Here is a 25,078-nt window from a genome sequence, read left to right on the forward strand (position 1 = left end):
GGCTGTCTTCCCCCTCCCCTATCACACCTGCTCCCCATTAACTCTGGAGTACTGAATCCCTTCTAATTCTCTCTGCCCAACTTGCCTCCATACATGCAGCCCCCTCTGCCCAGAAGAGCCTTTCCCCACACCATCTTCCCAGTCTCCTTCCACCTTACATCATTTCCCCTTTTTCTGTTACTTGTCCCTCCCTCAGGATGGGTCTCAAAAGTTGCCTTTTCTGGAAACACTTCCCAGACCTAGTTTGGGGCCTCATCTGAAATGACACATTGAAGTTACTATATAATGGTAAAACTAGGTATATTTTTTCCCCAGGGGTACCCTGACAAAATACCACAGAACAGAAGCCTCAAAACAACAGAAATTTATCCTCTCACAGTACTGAAGGCTATAAATCCAAGATCAAGGGATGCCATCATGGGTTGGTTTCTTCTCCGACTGTGAGGGAACATCTGTTCCTTGTCTCCCTCCTAGTTCCTGGGGTGTTGCCTGCAATTTTCAGTGTTCCTTGGCTTGTAGATGCATTATGGAAAGTCCTAATCTCTGTCTTCATGTTCACATGGCATTCTTCTTGTGTGTGTGTCTGTCTTTGTGTCCCAATTTCCCCTTTTCTATTGGATGAGGACCCATGCTAATGGCCTCATCTTAACTTCGTTGCATTTCTGTCTCCAAATAAGCTCATATTCTGAGGTACTGTGGGTTAGGCTTCAACTTACTGATTTTGGGGGACTCAATTCAATCCATGACATGAAGCATCCAGAAAACTTTTTATTCTTTCCCCTCAAATGCCAAAGGGATGGACATTTTCTAAGATAGGAGCCCAATATCTAATTCTCCCTAAAACCCCACTCCAGTCCCTAGGCCCTCTGTAAGGATTTAGCCAACACAAGACTCAAAAGGCAGCTTGATCCACGTCAATGACACTGACCACCAGCAAAAGGACACCCGCTCCCCAGTCACTGTTCCACATGACTTGCCAGAGTCAAGCTTCGAAAAACAGGCCCTGCCCTTCCACACAGATATAATAAGGAGTCGGGCAAGGAAGCTTTGAGGGAGAGCAGAGTCTGTCAGAACAGTATGTTTCCTAGGAGGATGAAATGGGAAGGAACCTCCTGACAGCAAGGCCTGGAAATTAGCCTGGGGGAAGTCAGAACACCTCCTTCTTTGGGCTCAGGAAAGAGTGGCTCTCATCCGACACCCCTCTACATACATGACCTATCTTACGCTGCCATGTGCTGACATCACCTCACTCTGTTCCCGTGGCAACCATGTAGTCATATCCCCATTCTCAAGAGGAGGAAACTAAGGCTTAGGAAGGTGAAGTTGCCAGCCTGCAGTTACATAGACAATACACAGACAAATCAGAGACTGACCCTATGGTAACTCCCAAATCTCTGCTTTTAACCTCTTTGCAGTGACCTCCCTCAGTCACAAAATGTAATTTTACTTAATAAACTTTGCCTAGCACTGTCTTTATTATGTGCCAGAGTATGTAGTAAGGATTTCACATAGAGTAACTCACTCCTCAAAACGCTTTATGAAGTAAGGCCCATTTGATCTCCATTTTACAGAGGAGGAAACTGACAGGGAGGAAAAGAAACTTACTCAAGGTCACCCACCTAGCAGGTGGCAGAGCCAGCATGGAGCCCCAGGCAGTCTGACCCAAGACACTGAGTTAACATCTTCAAGCCACAACATCTTCAGTTAACCATACCTCTCTTACAGCATTTTTGGTGCTCTTAACCACTATGATAGGTAAGGGGCTGCCCCACTGGAAGACTCCATGATAAAGCCGGGCAGGGGGCCTGGTGTACCCCAGAGACACACAAGCCCAGAGGCCCATGCTCATCTCTAAGGGGAACTGGCTGAAACAGCATTGGCTGCAGCTCTAGCATGGGAGCCAAAGTGTGGTGCTCGCATGTCCTCGGGAACCTGCTGTTAGCTTCCCACACATAGGCCAGCACCTGAGCCAGGCAAGCCCTGCATCCACACAATCACCGTCCACACCACTGACAGTTCATCCACTATACACCTATTCAAAAAATATCCACTGAACAAGTCACAAGCAAAGAGTCTAAAAAAAGGTACACATGGCCACAATGAACATCATTATTTTGCATCTACCTTACTTTACTTCAGCTTGCTTCCTATTTACAGAAGTCTCCATCCATTTTCAATTTGAGCTGGAAATAGAAAGCTCCTTGGTAAAAGGTTCTGTTAATGTAAAATCAATCAAGAGAGAAAACAGTATTAAATAAACAACAGTGCAGGGATATAGGGCTGTAGTAAAAAAAAAAAAAAAAAATTCCCCAGGTGGGATGCCAATGACGGAGCTGGGGAAAGACTGGGATGAGGGAAAGAGCTTTCCAGGTACACAGAGAGAAGTGACAGTGCCACAAGGTTACTACCCAAGACACTGAGTTAACATCTCCAAGCCACAACATCCCCAGTTACCTCTCTTACAGCATTTTTCTCCTGACACCGGGAAGCAACCTATTACCTTTCCTACGCTATCACAGTTATTTTTCCCTGTGTTTTCTGAAAACTGCTCAAGGTCAAGTAGTTATGAGGACAGACATTTTGTAAAGCAGTGGGACCTGGACAAGACACTACAAGAACCATGGGCCCTGTGCTCAAAGAGACTCCCATCTCATGGGGGAGACAGACACAAATGAAGTATTCACATGAATAAATGCAGAATTAGCCCTGTGATAAATGAAATGAAGGAGCATTAGGTAGTTTGAGGGGGGCAGGAGTCTTGACCCAGGCTGGGAATCAGATAAGGGACCCTGAAGAAGGATGAGTGGGAGATGACCAAGCCAAACAGGGTGGAGGTGGCAGTGATGGTGGCTGGAACGATTTGGAGAAATTTAGAAGGTAAAACCAACACAGCCAGATGCCTCATTGAACTTATAGGGGAAAGGAAGATGCAATGGCTGAAGAAAACCCAAAATATTTTGGCCTCTGCAGCTGGATAGATGATGGTATTATACACTAAGCTGGGAAACTCTGGAATCACATAAGTCTGAGGTTACTTCAAGGGTTTGGGGGGATTTTTGTTTGTTTTTGGAAGATTTTATTTTAGGGATGGCTGGGTGGCTCAGCGGTTGAGCATCTGCCCTTGGCTCCGGTCGTGATCCTAGGGTCCTGGAATTGAGTCCCACGTTGGGCTCCCAGCAGGGAGTCTGCTTCTCCCTCTGCCTATGTCTCTGCCTCTCTCTGTGTGTCTCCCATGAATAAATAAATAAAACTTTTAAAATAAAGATTTTATTTTATTTGAGAGAGAGAGAGATTGCACACACGGAGGAGCAGAGGGGGAGGTAGAGGAACAAGCAGACTCCCAGCTGAGCACAGAGCCCACCTGGGGCTTGATTTTATGATCCTGAGACCATGACCTAAGCCAAAATCAAGAATCAGACGCTCAACCGACTGAGCCACCCAGGCACCCTAAGGTTGTTTTGAGTTTGAGATATTCTTTTGAGACATCCAAATGGAATTACATATAGAAATATAGAAACATAGAGTTGGAGGCCAGAGGAGAAATATGAACGAAGGAAATAAATTACTGAATCACTGTTAAGAAAAAGAAACACATACCAGTTATTAATATACGATCCTCAGCTCCAAATCCACTGCTTTGTGATGCTGGGGCAGGACCCCAACACATTTCTGCGGTTTCCAGCTGGCTTCACACCGCGCACTGCCAACAGAGGGCGTGAGAGGCACTGCCAGACCTGCAGGAACGGCCCTTCCCTTCTTCCAGCCCTAGGTCCACCTGTCAGCAGGCTGGTGTGCAGGGGGCTCGGTGAACCTCCCCTCAGCGGCACTCATGGATGAGCTACACCCTCTGGAAAGTTCCTCTGCCCCCCAGTAGCTGCCTGTTCCTCTGGCCACCAGGCCCTCTCCAAAGAGATCTGAAACACAGCCTGGCCGGACGGCGGGGGGGGGGGGGGGGGGTTGTCCTCTTCCAGGTCTTGAGTTCCTTCCCTGCTCCCTCACCCTCAGCCCTGCAAGGAGCAGCCCTTCTGCTGGAGCTGCTACTTCTGTACTCCTAGAGTCTTCTCCGACTCCTTTTCATAGTTAGCCTTTTTACTAGATGAATTCTTTGTATTACATTTTTTCTTTCTGAAAACCAGTGTGGCTTCTGTCTCCTGACTGCACTGGTACTGATGCCCGGTGACTGAGCATGCAGGGGTGATAAGATGAGCAGGGAGACAGGAGAGAGGGCTGAGCAAGAGGCCCAAGGGCTCAGTCTTGAGGAACTCCGAGATTTACTGCAAAGGAGAGTAAGCCCCTTTGTTTTCTGCATGGGACTATTCCCCTGGGGTTGTCAGGACCCTCGCTGTTCTTTCCAGAGCAGTGTCTCCATCTCCATCTGCAATTGCTCCAAGCCCAGATTTTAGACAAGTGAGTATTGCTAAGAATATTTTGTTCCTTCCAATTCTCTCAGGAAAATGCCTAAGCTCAGTGCTAGCTTATGCTGTTTGATCCTCCTAAAATACCCATCCTTTTTCTCATAAGGCATTTAAACCCTTCCCTCAAGACTCAACATAAATCCTGTTTCCATCTTAACACCCTCTTCACTCCAGCTCATATTGTGGGAAGGCCACCTCCCTTCTCTCTACCCTTCCGCTGTCCCATAAATCAGGAATTTTGTCTTACCCAGAAAACAGTGGAAACAAGTTCCACCTTCTCTCTCAGAGGCAAGAGAAGGGATATCCCGCATCATGACATGCAAGCCTTTGAGACCCATTCATCCTTACATTTGGGGAAATTTCTCAAGAGTTCTCTGTGCACCATAACAGGGAGCTGCCGAGATGTTGGCAGTACAGAATCCACTCTGTAGACTCCAGTCTGCCCAAGTAAGCTCCCAAGGGTGAAACTGAGGGACAGCAACTGAAAGGTCATCCTGGACTCAAATCCAAGGCACTGTCTCCAAACCAACTTTAGTGATGATAAGGGTGAACTTTCTGCATTTGCTTCTCAATAGCCTCTGGATCTAGAGGAATGCAGGAAATTGACCCCACTAAGGGCTGCTTTCACCTCTCATTCAACCATTAGCTGCTGTGTGCCTTCATTGGCCCCGTCCGAGGCTTGGCAGACACAAAGGTGGAACAGAAATGCTTGCTGATCTTCTGGAGGTTTCAGTCTAGTGCAGAAGACGGACATGTAATCAAATGACTACGTGAGATGAGCCAAAGAGTTCCAAGCCAGGTTTCAAGGAACACGGTAAAGCAGGTACTGCTGTGGGTGCTTCTGTTTGTTTCACTTACCCTTCTTCTCTTGATCTCCCAAGTACTCCTCGGGAGAACGCTTCATAGACTTCCTTAGTCCACATTCCTTAGTCCACATTCCTTAGTCCAACTCCATCCCTGGGATGGCAGTCGACCCAGCCTGGCCACATAGATCAGTCATGGTGATCTGGTGATTGGTTAAAGAATGCTCAGGACTTAACCAGAACTGATCAGAATGAACACTGGGATTGTTTTCTGACATGACTATGAAAAGAAAGATTCTCCCTTGTCCATCCTCAGAGCTCCAAGGCCCTGAGCCTCCAGATCATAGGGGCCCAATGATGAGACCGCCAGCCCGTAAGCCACACAAAGGAGAGCAGAGACTCCAAGGAGGCAGATTCCTGATGACACTGTTGAGAACCTGCTTCCACCAGATGTATACCTTCACTCATTCACTTATTCATTCATCCTTCAAAAATGTATTGGGCTATCTGCTGTGTCCCAGGTGTTCTTTTAGGCCTTGGGCACATAGCAGTGAATAAATCCCACCAAATCTCTACCTTAAGGGAGTTTGTGATCACCTGGGGGAAGACAAACTATATCTAAGGAAATAAGTAAAATAAAAAGTATGATAGATGATGATAGTTGCTGTGAATTGCAAAGCAAGGCCAGGAAGGTGGGTTGGGAGTGCCGTTGAAAGTAGGGTGGTCAGTGAAGGCCTCAGAAGGAAGGTGACATTTGTGTGAAGACACGGCAAAGGTAAAGGAGTGGGCTGGGATCCCTGGGTGGCGCAGTGGTTTAGCGCCTGCCTTTGGCCCAGGGCGCGATCCTGGAGACCCGGGATCGAATCCCACATCGGGCTCCCGGTGCATGGAGCCTGCTTCTCCCTCTGCCTATGTCTCTGCCTCTCTCTCTCTCTCTCTCTCTCTCTCTCTCTGTCTGTCTCTGTGTGTGTGTGTGTGTGACTATCATAAATAAATAAAAATTTAAAAAAAGATGGAAGCTTAAAAAAAAAAAAGGAGTGGGCTGTGTGGGAGAAGCATTGCAGGCTTGGGAAACAGGTGCAAGGCTACCGGATGAGGGTTGCCCAGGTGTCTGAGGGGTGGCAGGGAGGCCAGAGAAAGGAAGGAGATGGGGACAGAGAGGCCAGGCCTGATGGGCATTTCTAAGGACTTCTGCTTTTACTTGCTACTGGGGCAGGAGAGGAGGTTGAGCAGGGAATGACATGCCCCACACACACTGGTATAGGATCACTCTGGTGCTGCATTGAGGTGACGCTAAGTGGGGGAAGAGCAAAAGCAAGGAAAGCAGTTAGGGAGGCTACTGTAATCATCTAAGCAGAACATATGACCATAGCTTAGACCAGATGGTAGTGATGGAGGTTGTGAGAAGTGACCAGAGCCAATTAAAATTCCCTTTAAAAGACTTCGTGTTGATTAACAGAAGGAGGCTCATCTACCATGCCACTTTGCACCTAATCTCGGATGGCATCCACATTAAACACACCTTTGTTTTGTGTATCACCAAGAAGGAAATGCTGCCAATTAGTCTACACTGTGTCTCTTTCTAATCACTTGAAAAAGCTCTTTCCGACCTATTATATATCATGGTAGTGTGAACAGCAATAACCACATGCAAATAATGAAACCACATCACAAATACCACACTGGCGAAACTGCATCCCAATATCAGAGAGCTAAAACACGGAAAAATGAGTGCATTAGAATCAGTGGAATACAGTAGTTTGTATACACGTATGTCTGACTTTATAGAGATGACTGACACAAGCTTTAAGCTTATAAAAATCATACTTATTTTCTATGATTTTTGAAAAGTAGAGATGATCTTAGCACTCAGTTCCACTAAACAATCTCATGCTGATTTATGGCTATTTTCTTAAGCATCCCCTACCCCCATGTAGAAGACAAAACGCATTTTCAAATAAGGCCTGGACCTTAAAATCTAAGTTTTACATCCTAGACTCCTGTACTAAATATGCAGATGCCTGATACGGGTATGAACACCAACCCCCTAAACCCACATCCCTTACATGGCATCTGTCCACTTTCTACCTCTGTACAGACTCTCATTATAAGGGCAAAGTATATTCCATGCAATTCCGACCCACCTCAGGATAGTTTTGGTTTAACCTTATGTTCAAACCACAATTGTTGCAAGTATGGAAACCAAGGTGTAACATGAATGAGTTTGCCTAAAGTACTAAAAGAGTTGAGGCAAAATCGAGGGTGAACCCTGCAGCATAGATGTCAGACACTTTGTGAATCACAAATGACAGAGACACCTCAGTTTCAAGAGACTGTCTCCAGGTGAAGCATGACTACAATGTTAAGGGGTAATTATTTAATTGTGTTGGGTGTCTGAATCTTTCCAGAGGAAAGCAACTTTTGTAGATTTTCTTAGACCAAGAAGATGTTTTCATGTTCTAAGCCACACATCAAGTTACCTGGTCCAATAATACGGTGGAAATAACGCTTATTTTAAACGACCCTTTAATGTATGACATTCTAAAATGTGAATACCCAGAACTGGTGATGAGGTTGTTAAATCAATACCCCCAAATGTGTGAATGTCGGCCATAAATCTATAGAACATTGATAAAAACCCTTTGGAAACATAATTTATGACTATGTTTTTGGAGCCCTAAAAAATATTCAATCCCTTTGATCCAATAATCCCTCCCCTTGCACTTTATTTTTTAAAATGTATTTATTTGAGAGAGAGAGAGAGAGAGAATGCACGTGCCTGCACACACACAAGCGGGAGAGGGAGAGAGAGAATCCTAAGCAGTCTCCACACACAGCACAGAGTCCGATGCGTGGCTTGATCTCAAGACCCTGAGATCGTGACCTAAGCTGAAATCAAGAGTCATATACTTAACCGACTGAGCCACTGAGGCGTCCCAGGAATTCCTTTAAAAGAAGGGGAAAATGCACAAAATTTTAAAGCAGATTATTTATAAAGATGGAATAATGAAAATAGCCTAAATGTCTAACAATAAGAAAATATTTAAGTAAATTACAATAGTCCATGGTGATGGCATATTACAGCCCATTAAAATATTGATTTGAAGACACCATGGCAACCTGAGCCACTTTAAATACAATACTAAGAGAAAAGGCAGAAATCGTTGGATCTGCAGCAGGTGTCTGATTATATAAAAATGTCTAGATGTGAATAAGGACAGTGTGGGGGAGAAACAACTTAAATGCAATTTTGACACGAATTTGGAAAGGGAGAGGATTTTGCTTTCATTCCCAGAGGTTGGATTATGATGGGACTGCCCAACAAATGCTTTATGAAGATGGCATGTGAGGTGATTCCTGCAAACGAGCAAGTGCTGTCAGAATGTATTGTTACAATCTTCCTGTCAAGGTCTGTGCAAAGAGCCCGGTGGGGTGGGGTGGTGGAGCCTGGCCTGAGTGCTGGGCTCATTCTGCAGGGCCACACGTGCCTGGGGCAGTTACAATTGCCCCAGGCCTCCAGAGGCAGCAGGGAGAGCGCAGTTAGGTGCTGCCTCTGGAGTTCAACAGACCTGGGTGTGAGTCCCAGCTCATCCACACACAGGCTATGGGCTTTTCCTGGGGTCCTCAGTTCAGTTACCTCTCTAGAAAAATGCAGATTCTGAGACCTCCCCAGGCTGAGTTGTGATGATTCCCAATCAGGTACGAAAAGGAGCCCATGCACTGCATCAGGAAGTTAATTGTTAATATTACCTGGATGCAGGTTAAACTTTTGCCATTAGGAGGTAGATGGGCATGATACAGCCATGCAATGCAAACTTTCAGCTAGGGTTTAGTATTAAATCACTTACAAACCAGACTTGTTTTGCCCAGGTAGGTGTTTGCATCTTCAACTACCCAACACCTCCGGTTTGGGAGAGCATGTTCGTGCACTGGACCATGTCACTCCCCTGCTTAAAATTCTTCAGCAGCTCCAGATGCCTATGCAATTGAGTCCAAACACATGGCCACTTGGCCCTTTAAGGCTGGTCCAGCACTTGGGGTTCACCCCCGTGCCTTCCAGCCACACATTCCACATTGCAGGAGTACTAACCGCCCCCCATGTCCTCCCCCCAGTGATCCCTGCTTACTCTTTACTGCCTTTGCACATTCTGTTCCCTCCTTCTAACACACCCTTCCCTTCTCTACAAACTCCTCCTTAGTGGAAACACCTGCCACTTGCACAAGACTCCAGGCTAAGAGGAAGTCTTCTCTGCCCCTCCTCCCTGCCCCGGGTTAGGGACCCTCCTCTAGATTACCATAGTTCTCTGAGCTCCCTGCATTGTCCTGAGTATGTATTTGCTCTGGGAGTTCCCTGAGGATTAGGATTTTTGCCTTCATCTCCTGAATATTCCTGTTGCCTTCCACAGGGATGGGCACAAAAAAAAAATGATCAGTAAATGCCTATAGAATAAATGAATTCATTAGTGGCAAACCACAGTGCTTTACTTGCACAGGAAAATATATGAGGGATACGCTGGCAAAATCAAACAAGTTAATGTTTCACTGGGCTGGAAGCTGGCAAAATGAGGCAAGTCCTCACCTTGTACTTTAAGAACCCTGAAACAGGCAGTTAACCTTGGATCCAATATGCTTTGGGAACGAGGAACGGCAGCAGGAAAATCCAAAGGTTGGCCACAACGGATGTAACTATTGTGCCAATTAACATTTTAAAGCATGTTTTCTGGGATGGAGGATAGAGACAGCTGTCAATATAAGGGAGGCAAATTTCTCTGCAAATGAGATAAAGAAAATGCTAAGAAAATTACCCACTTGACGGGAAGAGCACTGGGTGTTATACTATATGTTGGCAAATTGAACTCCATTAAAAAAACATATTCAAAAAAAGTTACTTAAAGTACAACCTTTGATCCAGGCTAGAACCATGAACCCAATCCCTATAATTGGAGGTGATATGGAAGTTTGTGCTTTCTTCTATGAAGGGAGTCGGTGGCTTTCACGAAAAGGCTCCCTCTAAGGGCTCTGGCTGCCACCTCCAAACTCTATGCTGAAGTTCTAACCTGCAGTGTGACTACATCTGGAGATGGAGCCTGAATAGAGATATTAAGTGAGGTCATAAGGGCGGAGCCTTAATCTGACAGGACGGATATTCATAGAAGAGGAGGAGACACCAGAGTGCTCTCTTTAGCTCCTCCACAGAGGAAAGGCCATGGGAGGCCACAAGGAGAGACTGGCCATCCGCAAGCCAGGAAGAAAGCCCTCCCCAGAAACCAACCCTGACAGCCCCTCAATCTTGGACTTCTGGCCTCTAGAATAGAGAGAAAACAAATTTCTGTTGTTGAAGCCACCACCACCAACAAATTCTGTCGTTTCAGCATTGGTGGTCTTGTGTTACAACAGCCTGAGTAGACGAATGCAGATGCCTTGACCAAAACAGGAGAGTCCTGACTTGTTGCAAATAGAAGGGTTTTGACGCAAGTCAAGCTTTCCACCTGTCAATGAGTATGTATCTTCTCCTAGGATCTGAGCGGCCCTGAGTGTAACCTTAAAGGACAGAAGTGCTTCACAGGGGCAAGCCTGGCCCAGAGCCGCCCCAAGCAGGCTGTCCCATAGCACAGCACACCTACAAACACTGACTTCAGTGTCAAGATCACTTTGACTTTCATGGAGAGGTTGAGAGTTAGCGTGAACTTGGCTGGGGACAGGTTCAGCTACATGGTGTCCAGACTCTTCCTGGGACACCCAAGGGCCTCCACCACCTTCCTGCCTACCTCTCTTCTGTCCATCTGTCCATGCCTGACTCCCCACCTGCCTGTGCCCCAGACTAAAGAACCAGGAAGGCCTCCGGTCTCCTTGGGTGCCCAGATGTCTGCACTGGCCCCGCTCACCATCCTTACCACCATGGATGGTCATGGATTATTCAGTGCCACTACACTAGGAACTCCTTTAGGGTAAAGCACCAAATGGGGCTGACCCACTTAACTTAGGTTAGCTGTTTTCACGTATCCTTTTGAGAGGGGCTGTCTGGACCAGCATGTGACTACCACCCACAGCCTTTGCCACTCTAGAAACCATGATCTGTGCCCACCAGCCTATGCCCGGATAGTGATGAGAAGCACTCCCTCCAGGGCTGTTCGACCCCCAAGCCAGCTCTGCCCCTTAGGACCTGTGACTAGGCCGCATCCCTTCCTTCAATTGCAAAAAAGGAGCAACAGAAGTATCCACCTCCTTCGGTTGCTGTGAGAATGAGAGAGAACACATCTAAAGCCCTAGACCAGCGCCTGGCACGGAGTATGTGCTCAGTACATCCTAGCTCTTCTTTGGGGCATGGTGAAGGCAGCAGAACCCACAGCGTCAGGAAACCAAGCTTTTAACGGCAGAGTCAACAGATAACCAACAATACTGAACTGATTTTATTTATAAGGCACTTTTCACTGGATTACCAGTGGTTAAGCCTCAAACAACCCCGTAGCCTAAGGCAGCGGGTGGTGTCCCAAGGCTCATCTCGTAGGCGAAGAAACAAAGGTTTCAGGGAGGTTAAGCGAGTTGCCCAGAACACACAGCGATGGAAACGGCGTTGTGCCAGCTCAAGTCCGGGGCTCCAGGGAGCTGAGCCACGAGGAAGCCCAGCCCCGGGGTTCCGGCGGGGCTGGACCACCCGCACCACCCCTCCGCCGGCCGGGCCGCGGCTGGGCTGCCGCAGGCGGGACGCCCTCCCTGGAGTCGCGGAGTTTAGCCAAGAAAAGTTTCCGTCGCTGTCCTCGGCGAGGGAGGCGAGCGGCGTGGAACGTGCCGGTGCAGGAGACCAGCGCGTCGCGGACACACACACACACTCACGCTCACGCACGCCCACACCCACACCCACACCCACACCCACAGGCACAGGCACAGGCACAGGCACAGGCACAGGCACAGGCCGCCTCCCCGAGCCTCCCGCCCTGGGGACCCGGGCTGGGGCGGCCGCCACCGCGCAGCCCCGGGACTCGCGCCCAAGGCAGCTCCTCCGGCGCTCCCCGAGGGGGGCTGGGCTGCGCCCCCAGTCCCACCGGCCCGCGGGGATGCAGGGGTGCGCCCCTCGCCTCTTACCTTCCTCGTTCTCGTCAAACACCGGGGGCTTGTGGGAGTGGTTCCCGCCCATATTCCGCCGCGGCGCCTGCCGCTGCTACATGCCCGGGCGCGGGGCGCGGGGCGCGGGGCGCGGGGCGCGGGAGCCGCTCGCGGGACGCGCGGGCGAGCGCCCAGCCCAGGCTGCAGCCGCGCGCCAGCCGGGGGGGCCGAGCGCCACGCAGGGGCGGGACCGCGCCCGCCGCGCCCCCTCGAGCCGGCGCCCCCCGCGCTCGCCCGCCCGCCCGCCCCGCCCCGGCGCCCCGCCCGCCACCCCGAGCTCCCCGCGCCGCCCGCCACGAGCCGCGCTCCTCGCCGGCTGCAGCGCGCGGGGCCGGGAGGCGGCGCGGCGGGCGGAGGAGGGGGCGGGGGGAGGAGGGGGGAGGGGATGTGCGGGGGGCGAGCGCAGCCCGGCGGGGGGGGGCGCCCGGAAGAGGGGGCGCGGCGGGCCCACGGGAGCGAGTGCAGGGGGGCGGGGCGCCCGGGAGCGACCCCCATCCCGCGGAGGGGCGCCCCCCGCGCGCAGTGAGCGACTTGTGAGCACCTACTACGTGCCAGGCCCAGGTGACCCTTCTGTGACACCTCTTCCCAACCCGGCCCTTAGAAGAACCCCTGCTCCCCTCTTAGGGTCAGGTAGCCTGAGGTTTGGAGGGACCGCAGCTCCCGGTCCGCCCTGGCCGCTAAGGGAGCCCCCAGGGCGCCCCGTTGGGCTTTATTTGCCATTCGAGCCGGTCCAGCGGCACTGGTGCGTCCACCTGTTCTCCATCAGACACCTTTCCCCTTCATGTTTTTCTAAATATTTTAATGAATGAAAGTAAAGTCGTTCCCGTTTAGGGTACCCCTCATTCTACAAGGGGAAACTGAGGCCCCAAAGAGGTGTGCTTTGCCCCAGACCTCTCTTCCTAGGAGAGGAGCGTCTGCCTGGGCATGCACCTCGGGATTCCCCAGAACCCTACGGCCTCCGAGTCTGAGAAACCAACCAACGGGTGGGTTCGGATTGGGGTGCGTGGGTGCCCGGCAGCGGGAGCTGGGGAGTCCAGATCCGGATAGGAGTGCTGAGTGCTGGGTGCGATGGGTGCACCCCGAGGCTCGTGGGGCAAGCGCAGAACCTCGGAGACCCTCCCTGAGGGACGCGCAGGTTCCCCTCGAGGTGCGGTCCCGCCCAGCCTGAGTGGCTTTGGGGATCTTTGACCACATCCTGCCATCTGCTGGGAGCCTTAAGCCACTGTCTGTGCTTTGATTAAAAAAAAAAAAAAAAAAAAAAATGGGTTCTTTTTTGACTGTGTCCCCATCTTCTCTCCCCCTCCCTCCTTCCTTTTCTTTCTCTCCCTTGCAGGTGTGCTGGGGGTCAGGGGATGTCTCCCTGTGTAACACAGAAGGAAAAAAAAAAAAAACAGAGGCAACAGGAAAAAGCTGAAAAGATGGTCCAGCTAGATTTACGATTGGCCCAAACCGCCAGGCCTTGGGGTGGGACAAGCTTCTTTTTTGCCTTTGAGTCCTTATCTGTGAAATGGGGAGACTGATAGTTACTCCCCAGGACTGCTGTGAGGATTATGTCAGAAACTATTTACAGAAGTAGGTAATAGTACCTGGCTGTAATAAATGATCAGTAAACATTTCTTGCCTTTCATTCCACCGACAAGCACTGACTGAGTGGCCAGGCTACACTAGGCAACAGACTGAACACAGAATAGAGATAAGCCTCCGAGGAAATGGTCACAGGCTAGGGATCTGGGCCCTGTTCTGCTCAGGTTTTGTCCCACTCTGCTACTCTCTAGCAGGTTAACTGGGGTAAATTATTTAACCTCTTCCTGCTTCAGTTTGTTAATCTATAAAATAGGGGTAATAATAGTACTTCCCCTTTTAGGGTTATTATGGGAAATAAATGAATTGATGTTGGTGCCTGAAACATAATAAGCACAACAGAAGTGCTAATTTATAATCTCTAATAATGACCTATTGTGTAAATTGTACTAACTGCTCACAACTCTCCCTTTTCTTCTTATCCTTTCCATGGCTCTGGGATGAAGGGGTGTTTCTTTCACACTACCAATGGGGGCTTTGCCATAGGACTAGGTTTGGCCAGTGGTAAATGGGAGGAAGTGACAGTGCACCAGTTCTGAATGAGCAAAGGCTTTAAGAGATGACATAGGTTTCAGCTCTCTTGTGCTACTGGTTTTGACCAGGACAGCTGGCCCTGGGATCCTCTCTTTCCAGAATAAGAAATCCAAGCAATAGACCTGAACCCTACACGTATCCTGAAGCAGAGCACAGGCTCATGACTCTGAAAAATATGTTTTTGTAAGCCACTGAGATTTGGGTGTGAGGGATGTTTGTTTTACAGCATTATCACAGAGAAAGCTGACTAGAACATACATTAACAGGCATACATGCAAAGACTATGACTGGGGTTTGTGTTCTGGTAGAAGGAAGCCCAGGTGGCTGTTGGAACGCAGCAGGTACTGGCTCCAGCTCTGAGAGTTAGGGAAGGCAGAGGGCTCCCCCAAAGAGGAGTCAGAGCACCATTCCCTCTCTTTCTTCCTTTGTCAAGTAAGCATTTTCTGAACACTTCTTGTGGGCCGAGCCCCGGCTAGGTGCCGGAGGCAGACCTAGACATGAGTGAGACAGGTCTGCTTTCCTAGAGCTGAAGTTTAGAAGTCTAGTGTGGGACAAGAACATCAAGTGCAGAGTGGGTCACACTTTGATGGGAGGGTGTACAGAGGTTATAAAAGCATAGGGTGTGAAGGCAGAGGGGAGGCACCTGAGCCATACTCTAGGACAAAGAAGGCATCCCAAAAGAGATGGTGCATGAGCTAAGTCCAGAAGGGCAATGAGGGATCAGTCATAGGGGAAGGAGAGAGTCAGCCTCTGCAAAGTCCCTGAGGCTAAGAGAAAAGGGTATCCTGCAGAGGTTGAGAGCATTCCACATCAGTGGAACACAGCTCAGCATACAGAGTGGCCAGGATGGCAACGACAGTGCACGTGCAACAAGTGCGCTCTGCATGCCAGTCTCTTGTGCCACCATGTTACGGATGCTCAGCCCTGCAGGCAACCCCTTCCCTGTTACCCTCCCCACTTACAGAGAGAGAACCAGGCCCTGTGACTTCAGGTTATTTTGTGGATTACCCCTTGTAGTCCTCACCACAAACCTGGCAGGTGGTTTTCTCATCATCCCTGTACTGAGGACAGACAAATTATGCCAAGGCCCTGGTTGAGAAGTGGTGCCCTTAAGGTTTAAATCCATAAGTTAAACACATCAAAACCAAGACAAAGGACATATGGAATAATGGCTATTTCTGGACTTGGAAAGTTCAGGTTATTTTTATGTTTTTAAGTGCTTTTGTGCTACTGTAAAATTGCTATTATAAAGAAGTATTTTATGATCACATTGTTTTAGTAATCAGTTAAAAAAAAAAAAAAGATCTTTTCATTTTGAAAAATATCTGGTGAACACTAAGCTGCCCCTGACTTTGCAATGCCTGTTTCACAGCCCATCGCTACTCTTACTGACTGACCAGGTGGGGGCGCTACCAACAACCTCAGCTTACAGATAGAGGCAAAGGAGCTCAGAGGATTCAAATGGCTTGTCTTCCATGCCACAGCTATGGCATTTGTTCCTCACAGCTGCTGCGACACGTTACCACACACTTGCTGGCTTCAATCAGCAGAAATAGATTCTCTCACTGTTCTGGAGGCCAGAAATCCAACATGAAGTTGTCAGCAGGATGGGTTCCCTCTGGAGGCTTCGAAGGGGGGCTCAGTTCCAGGCATCTTCTAGCCTCTGGTGGCCACAGGCATTCTTTGCCTTGGGCCTGCAGAACTCCACAGGCAGCTGAGGGTGGAAGCCTTCAGCAACCCTTGTCATGACTCTCCATCGTGTAGGGATTGGTCACATACTACTGACACCATCTGGCTGAATTATTTTGGAGTAAGCACATTTATCCTCCAGCTCCTAGCCAACGTTGAGTGCTATCCAGTCCCCTGAAGAGAGCATAGCTGCACTTGGTTTCAGCTGTGTTCCAGATGAAGCCAAATCTGGGTCTTGCCCTCTCGCCTGGCCCACGTACTGATAAGGCTCAGTATAGTATTCTAACTCTGTGCAAAAACAAATAAGTAAAATAAAAGCCATCTGCTTCTCTGCGCCAAACCTATCTGGCTTTCTCAGAACGTTGACTTTGAAAAGATCATGAGAGTTATGGTTTACGGGATTCTCCTAGGGACTGAGCACATGCATCTATGTTACTTCTTGAATCCCAAATATAAGCACAGAAGTAAGAACTGGGATTCTTTTCCTGCCTTAAACTTTCATGAGTCAATTCCTGGGGCTGCTATTCCTCTCACTGAGAACATGATTAAGCATTCATACTTGTATCCAGCGGCTGTAACCTTTAATTTTATGTAACACGATCGTGCTGTAGAGGCTAATGTGATTCCCCAAGGCAGGGTGTCTTGTGTGCCAAACCATTTCTTAGAGTCTGCTAGATCAGATTTTGTTATCATTTCTGTTAAGCCTATTTTATTTAAAACTTGATTCTGGTTCACTTAGAGTAAATATCGTCTGCTTGCACTCTGTCTCAATATGTTCTGTTTGGCAGCATTGTACATTATAAACAACAAAAAAAATGATAAAGGCTGTTTTGTGGCACACCAAGATAAGGCACAGTTTGCACATCCAGTTCTGTGGTTGGAAATCACCTCACTTGGATAGCAAATTATCCCTACTGATTAAAAAAAAAAAGTAATTTCAAGAGTAAGAGTAACATTTTTATTCTTAAAAGTGTATGTGCTCTAACAAAATAAGAGTCCATAAATTGCTACTAATGTGGTGTGTCTGCATTTCTTGGCATTATAAAACTTCCCTAGAGGCATTTTCATCATTTGGAACTTGGTATACCAGCAAGTCTGAGCTCCTCCTTCTTACATTAAAACAATTTGCATAGTAGCTCCATGGTGACCTCAAATGAAGTGTTTGCAGAGAATTCTAGCTGTAATGTGAACCAGGCTGGATTAGAAGGAAGCCGCTGTAGTTGCCAGATACAGCATCCATGCGGTGTGCTTCTCTGTGTTCCCACAAGAGTTTATAGGGATTCTTAGAGGCTTAAAGAGTCCTCATGAACACTCTGAAACTGTACTTGAATTTGTATGTGTGCATGTGTATGTGCACACACATCTGAATACTTTTATAGGGAGATAAAGTCTTCCATAGTTACTTCAAAAGGTGCATGAATCCACCCCCCCACACACACACACCAAAGAAAAGGACCAAGAACCACTGATCTATAGAATAATCTGTATCACGGAGAATATGTTCTTCTCCTAGAAAGCAGAAGCCACATGCTATAGGAGTAATAGTAATGATTTATGAAAAGATACTATGGCCTTAAATGTTGTACTGCTGCTGCCTTACTATGGAATCTCATATAAGCTGTTTCCCCTCTCTGGGCCTCAGTTTCCTTATGTGTAAACTGAAAGAATGAGGGAGTTGGGCTATATGACAAAGACCATGACTTGATCTTTGGTAACCATTTGTCTCTTCTTTTTTGAAAAATATGACACACAAAGCCAGATTTAGTTGAGCACGTGAATACCAGGCTAGAGACTACATCTCCCAGCGTCCTTTGCAGGTAGGAGTGCCCATGTAACTGAGTTCTAGCCAACAGGATGTGAGAAGTGATGTGTAAAACCACTGCACCTTCCCCTCCCCCTCTTGCAGGCTGTGATGCTAACATGGTAGTCTGAGCTAGCTTCAGCCCTGTCAGAAAGGACCACACCCTAGGAAGTAAGAGAGCAAATAGAAGGAGCCTGCGTCCCTGGTATCCTGGTGCAGCAGAATGCCTTACTGGACTTGGATGGCCTGCCTACTTCTGGATGATTAAGAGATAGTACACTATCATAGTTACACTAATTTGAGGGTTTCTTTTGGTTCAGCCCCATTACTTAACTAATACAGACAGGAGGAATGTCAGGGTCATCACTGTCATTATCATCATCTTTCCTGACATCCCAAACAACATAGGCATATAACAGACATCCCTGAAAACAGAAAAAAAAAAAAAACGTGAATGAACAAATGAACCAGGGAATGGGTTTAATGGGCATGTCAGAAATGCTACAGGATGATTCACAAACCAGATAGAATATGGATGAGATCATGTCTAAGTATTCTTCCAATACTAGAATTCTGTTATGTTGTTTCTTAGAACTGAGGATCACTTGGAAACCCAGCAGTGACTGGCATTGCCTAGCCACGTGTCCCCCAGACAAAGGATGGGGAGGGCATGTTCTAAAAGGGGTCAAAGAGGGGATGCCTGGGTGGCTCAGTGGCTGAGCATTTGCCTTCGGCTCAGGGCGTGATCCTGAGGTCCTGCGATCAAGTCCTGCATCAGACTCACCATAGGGAGCCTGCTTCTCCCTCTGCCTATGTCTCTGCCTCTCTCTGTGTGTGTCTCATTAATAAATGAATAAGATCTTTTTTAAAAAATAAAAAATTTAAAAAAATCAAAGAGATGCCGCACTCTTCTCCCTCACCATCTGTGCTGCTCCTTTTGGTTATGCATTCATTCACTCAACAAACATGAGCTTATTACATGTCTAGCACTAGCAGGTATGGAAAGGAATAAGTAGTCCCTATGCCAACCCTCACTAACCAATGAAGAAACAGGGCCATGGTAAATAAAAGCAGTGTTGCGACTGAGCAGAAGTTGAAATAGTCTGAAACAAGAAGACATTTTCAGCTTTGTGTCTTCAGAGTCTCCCCCAGACCTGGTCTCGAGAAAAGAAGCATCTTTATGTTCCCCAACTTTAACACAGCCAGGAGTTCTTGGTTTGTTTTGGGGAAGTTCACCTGAGGATCTCATTCTCAGAGTCCTCAGAGCATCCTCAGTCCAGTGAGCAGGGTCAGAGCTCCAGCTGGGAAGGAGAAGACCCATCTCTGGCTGTTGGACCACTCATTCATAATTCAGTCATTCAGCTTGAATGAGTCATTTCCTTTTAGTTCTTCATTTGTCATATGGGGATGGCTTTTCCTATCCTATGACATTAGTGTGAACTCCAATCCAAACACCTAGCAGAGTGCCTGCTGCCTGCCAAGGCACAATACATACAAATGCTGCTGGTTTGGTAGTGTCAGAAGTATTGTTCTAGCCTGGCAGTTCTCAACAGGGGTGATCTCCCACCATGGGACATTTGTCAATATCTGGAGACATTTTTGATTGTCCTGAGTAAGTTGGGGAAGCAACATTATTGACTTCTAGTGAGGAGAGACCAAGGATGCTGCCAAGCAACCTACAAGCACAGGACAGCCCCCACAACTGGGTCACTCTGCTGTAATCCATTGAAATACCAATTTCAACAGGATACATTCAAACTCTTGCTAGACATCTCTAGTGCATAATTTAAAATGCCATCCTGGCCTTGGTATTTAATATATAATTATAAAACAGTATTTCTGTGACTGTCAACTGGAATTTCACAAGACTTTGCCTCAAAATACCAGCAGCAAGCTTCAGCTCCTTCTATCCATAAGTGGATGGTTGCCAGTAGAACCTGATCTTACTCAGGTCCACTTGATTACTCATCAAGAAACATCACGTCTTCTAGTCTGGCCTACAATTGTGGAGTTTATTTTCTGACTTTGGAGACACCTGGGCCCAATTCACATAATCAGAACCATAAGGGGCCTGCTGTGTGGAGAAGGAGTGGGGTGTTTAGGATGATGATTACCAGTGTGAGTTGTGATGCTTATAGCATTTTTTTCAGCCAATATTCATGGAGCATCTACTACATTCCAGGTGCTATGCTAAGTGCTGGGCATTCCATGGAGAATAAAACAACCATGGTCCTTGTGGTTTTTGTACCTAACTGCTTTCTGGTGGCTTTAGCATATATTGTTATAATTATACAAACTTTTGAAATAGGCAGGAAGGGTATTTGTTACAGGTGAGAAAGCTATACTTATGGACAAACTCACAGGATTCTTTGTCAAAAAGAGCAGAATGAACCCTCAGTCCAAGAAGCATTAAAGGAGAGTATTAACAGACACTCATTAACTTACCCAATCCCTGGGATGCCCAGAGAATGGAACAGGACATGATTCAGCCAGGAACTGTGATCATAACACGCCATTGAACAGGCTGCACACATGATCCCATTGCTTCCAGGCATCAACAGTGGAGATGCTGAGCAGCAGGTACAACTACTGGCACCAATTTCTTTATTCTGAAGCCAGATCTCCTTTAGTTGCTCCCAATTGGTGGGGTCTAGGTTAAATGCTTCCGTCCTACCTGCAAGGGGACCTGGGAGATTGAGTTCTGTTTTTCCATTGGAGACATAAGCACAACTCATAAAGTGGAGATTTCCTTCCCCAAAACAAAAAAGCCATTCAAAAGATAATGGGCAAGCACACTATGACACATGTCCAGTTGCAGGGCAGCCACAATGCAGGGCCCCCAGTCCTATGATGACCAAGGCACAGGCCATCAGGGTTTAAGTAGGTAGAGGATTTCAGTAATGACCTCCAATTTGTTCATGCTTTTTTACTCTTCCCACCTCCACCAACCAAGAATATGGCAAGATCATCCCTCAGAAGTGAAGGAAGCAGGCTTTCCCAAACAAAAACTGAGGAAATTCATGCCCACAGACCTGCCCTACAAAATATGCTAGAAGAAGGTCTTCAGGGAGAAAGGAAATGTTGTTGGTCAGGAACTCAGATCTACATAAAGAAAGGAAGAAGATTTCAGAAGAAATAAATGAAGATAAAATAACATCTTTTCTTTTCTTCTTCTGAATTGATCTGAGAAGGCACTGTTTTTGAAAAGAGTAAGAGGAGGGATATATCAGGTACTGGCTGCACCAGGATAATAAGATGGATGACTTATGGCAGGTCTGGGAAGAAAAGGAACCAGAGGGCTCAAGTGCACAAAACCAGTAAATTGCTGCATGGAGATTCAAACCCTAACTTCTTTGAATCTTGTTCTATGCCTTTTTCTCTCCACAAGACCCTCAGCTAAGCCTCTGGGAATATATGAGAATGAGCTCCAGGTCGTCTTCCCTTCTTCTGGGGCCCATTTCTCAAATCAGAGAATGGAATCCCTCAGCTTTTCCATCATTGTTGGTGACAGTGCTGACCCATGTGAGCCACACATCCGTGTGACAGCGGCTGACATGACAGCTCATTTACTGTAAAGCTTTAGAAAGATCTGGGGCCATCTGATAGACATAGGGCCCTGGAGGTTCTGGCTAATAGCCTTCACTCACCAGTAATCCCAACCACCATTGACCACGTGCTTACTGTGTGCCAGGATCTGGGCTAAGCATTTGACACATATTTTAGCATTCATTCCTATTAATGGCCTATTTTCATCCCTATTTTAGTAAACAGGAAAGGGAATCCAAAGAGGTTAGCCAAACTGCCTATAAAAGATTGAATTGTGCACTCCAAAAGATGTATTCAAGTCCTAGGACCTAGAATCTGTTAACATAATCTTATTTGGAAATAGGGTCTTTGTAGTTGTAATTAAGTTAAATTAAGTTTGTACTGGGTGGAAGCCTAATCCAATGACTGTTCTCATAAGGCAGAAATTTAGAGGCAGAGCCACACGGGGAGAAGGCATGTGGAGACAGAGGCAGAGATTGGAGTGATGCATCTACAAGCCAGAGAATGTCAAGGATTGCCAGCAGCCACCAGAAGCTAGGGGAGAATCATGCAACAGGTTTGCCCTCAGAAACCTCCAAAAGGAGCCAACTCCGCTGACATTTTAATTTTGGACTCATGTCTGGCATCCAGAACTATGAGAAAATAAGTTTCATACGAGGTTGTGGTACTTTTATGGCAGCCACAGGAGACGAATATATCAACCAAGGTCACACAGCTAGTAGGATGTGGAATCTGAACTTATACTTTATTTAAAAGCCCAGACCCTTAGCATGGCCCGGTCCCACCTGCCTTGCACAGTAATGAGTGTTACAGCAGGAAAGACTGTAGAGGTCATACCCCCTGGTGTTCTCCAAACTGATTTCTGGAGCACAGCTCTGGATGATAACATTCTGTTGGCCATGAGATCAATTTGGTTTTCAAGAAATAATAAGTCTTGGGCCAGTTCCCCCAGGAGAAATCCTGAAAAGAGGATGTGAATACAGTGTTTTATTGGAGAGGTAACCCCAAACAACCTTCACAGGGGAATAAGGGAGTGAACTAAGGAGGAGAAGGTGTCCAGGTTGGAACACTCAGGTATCACCTCCTTGGTGAAGCCCTCTTAGATTGACCTGGACAGATGGACAGAGTAAGTCCTTAGCTCAAATTCCATGCTTCTTTCCAAACTGTGTTCACCTCCATATTACAGAATTTATCATGCTGTCAAGAATGTGTAGTTTTACATACTTGACCTCCCCCATTAGCCTAAGTTCTTCTAGAGCATTTTCTTGAATCCTCAAGACAGCAGAGAAGATGGGGTGGGGGAGGTGATGATAGACAGACTACCAAGTAAATCCTGGAGGTTGTGCATCCAGGTCTAAGGCAAGTTCCACAAAGTTACATGATGTGGGTGAAGGAACAGACTTTACTGGGGGAAAGGGAAACTCATAAGGCCGAGGTCAGTAAGAAGGGTGACATCCTCAGAGAGTTGTGTTGAGTCAGGTTCCTCTGCTGGGTACCCAGACTGCGACTACCCTCCAGCGGAGGGACCCTGACCTCCATTGCTCTTTTGTGTGCAGGACAGGCAAAATGGCAATTCTTCCAAAATGAGGATAATTTGACCCTTTCAGCACCTAACTGGATTTAGATGCCAGATCTTATATTTGTCTGGGAACACCAGCTGCCCAGCACCTGGGCACCTCTGAATCACCTGCTGGAAATAGAAGTCCCTCCAGTCAGTGGAGAGGGAGATTCTGTTTCATGAGGAGCTAGCTCATGAGCTGAGTGAGTGAATGAATGAAAGGCAGGCTAAGTGGGATTGGAGTCTCTTTCAGCTTTCCTTGCTCATGTTCCGCGCTACGCTGGGCTTTGTGTGGCTTCCTGAGTAGCAGTGACACCTTGGCATCTGGTGAACCATCAAGATACCTTGGTTTATTTTGTAGACATTCACTATATGTTCTTTAAGTTCTTAACTATGGGGTGCCCAAGGCAGGGAAGAAAACAGAAAACAATCTCCCTTCTTAGAGTTTACATTCTAAAGGAGAAGGTGAGCAGTAGTCTTTTTTTTTTTTGTTTTGTTTTTGAAAAACAAAATATTTCAGGAAGTGATGAGTACTATAAAGAACTGAACTATATGTTGACAATTGAACACGAATAAAAAATAAATTTATAAAAAAAAAAGAACTGAAACCCCCCTTATCACCTAGTGAAGCTGAAATACACTGATCCAAGAATGCAACGACTACCCTCAATCAGAATCTAATAGAAAAGAATGTATACCCTTTGGCCAAAGCAAGAGGGGCTCCTGAGCTGCCCCCCTCCACCCACTCTTCAGAGGGCCTGCAAATCATAAACACACTCTCAGTGTGTGAAAGAACTTGTGGGGGGGCCTCTGTCCCTGGGGGCCTGGCACAGCACGTCCCACAGTCCTAAACACAGTTCAGGAACCTGGGAATGCTTCTCGGCATCTCTGGCACGATCTCCTAAAAACAAAGTGTGGCTGCACCCAAATGCTTCCAAGAGTTGTAAGTTTTGCTTCCAATTTTAGAGACAGACACTGCTTTGAAGTATGAGGAGGATCTGAGCAGCCTAAGGATTTAGTTTCAAGGAAAGACAAATGAGTTAACGTGCAGACTCTCTGCTCTGGAGTGCATGAGTGCTATAGATTCTTGTATACAAAGCAGTGTTTTCCTCCAGTGTGGCGTATCCATCCCAGTCTTGCTTCCTTTTGGTTCCAATAAGTAGATCTAGAGGCACTCATGAACAGGCCTGGTACTGGCAACAATTACATGGATGGTTTGGAAACATTTTGCATTATTAAAATTCATCTTAATGCTTATATCTGGATATGATAAGTCTAGATATAATTGTTTGAAGGGTGATACAAATTCTTTATATTGGCAACTAGATGGACATTGAACCCTTGATTCTCCAAAGGTTTTGACAGAACATGAGAGACACCTAACTCTGGGAAATGAACAAAGGGTAGTGGAAGGGGAGGTGGGCAGGGGGTTGGGGTGACTGGGTGACACGCACTGAGGGGGGCACTTGATGGGATGAGCACTGGGTGTTATGCTATATGTTGGCAAATTGAACTCCAATAAAAAAATAATTAAAAAAATAAAAATACTCAATGAGATTCCATTACATTTTCAAAGGAATAAATCAATTTTGACTGACAAAATTTTTATTTACAATTCTTATTCTTGGGACACCTGGGTGGCTCAGTGGTTGAGCATCTGTCTTCAGCTCAGGGTGTGATCCCAGAGTCTCGGAATCGAGTCCCACAGGGAGCCTGCTTCCCCCTCTGCCTATGTCTCTGCCCCTTTCTGTGTGTCTCTTATGAATAAATAAATTAAATTTTTAAAAAAATATGTTTTTCTTCTTCCATTTAATGTGCATTCTGCCTTTTACTTTTAATAGTTTTGAATATTATAGGAGAAAGTAACTTTTGAAAACATCCATGAAGAATCATTTTTTAAAATCTTTACAATTAATTTGTGTTGCTGATGCAAATACACTGTAATTCTGTACACTTTGAATACAAATATTCCCAAAGTTCCTTAGCTCAGTCACTATGAGTCTAAGTCTCTTCCCTGACTAGGGCACTGTGGGGAAGGTCATTTAGA

At 46.9% G+C, this 25,078-nt stretch overlaps 1 protein-coding gene across 2 annotated transcripts in view; it reads right to left on the reverse strand.

Annotated features, from left to right (window-relative positions):
* The window catches only part of STK32B (serine/threonine kinase 32B), a 390,888-nt gene extending 378,499 nt beyond the window's left edge, over positions 1-12,389 (reverse strand). For both annotated transcript variants that reach the window (XM_055326005.1, XM_055326004.1), the window contains exon 1: positions 12,302-12,389. In XM_055326005.1, coding sequence (XP_055181980.1) covers positions 12,302-12,353 — 52 coding nt within the window. In that variant the 5' untranslated portion in view covers positions 12,354-12,389. The remainder of the gene's footprint in view (positions 1-12,301) is intronic.
* Positions 12,390-25,078: the final 12,689 nt, after the last annotated feature.

This window comes from Nyctereutes procyonoides, unplaced genomic scaffold (genome assembly GCF_905146905.1).
Source record: "Nyctereutes procyonoides isolate TBG_1078 unplaced genomic scaffold, NYPRO_anot_genome, whole genome shotgun sequence".
In the NCBI taxonomy this organism is placed as follows: domain Eukaryota; kingdom Metazoa; phylum Chordata; class Mammalia; order Carnivora; family Canidae; genus Nyctereutes; species Nyctereutes procyonoides.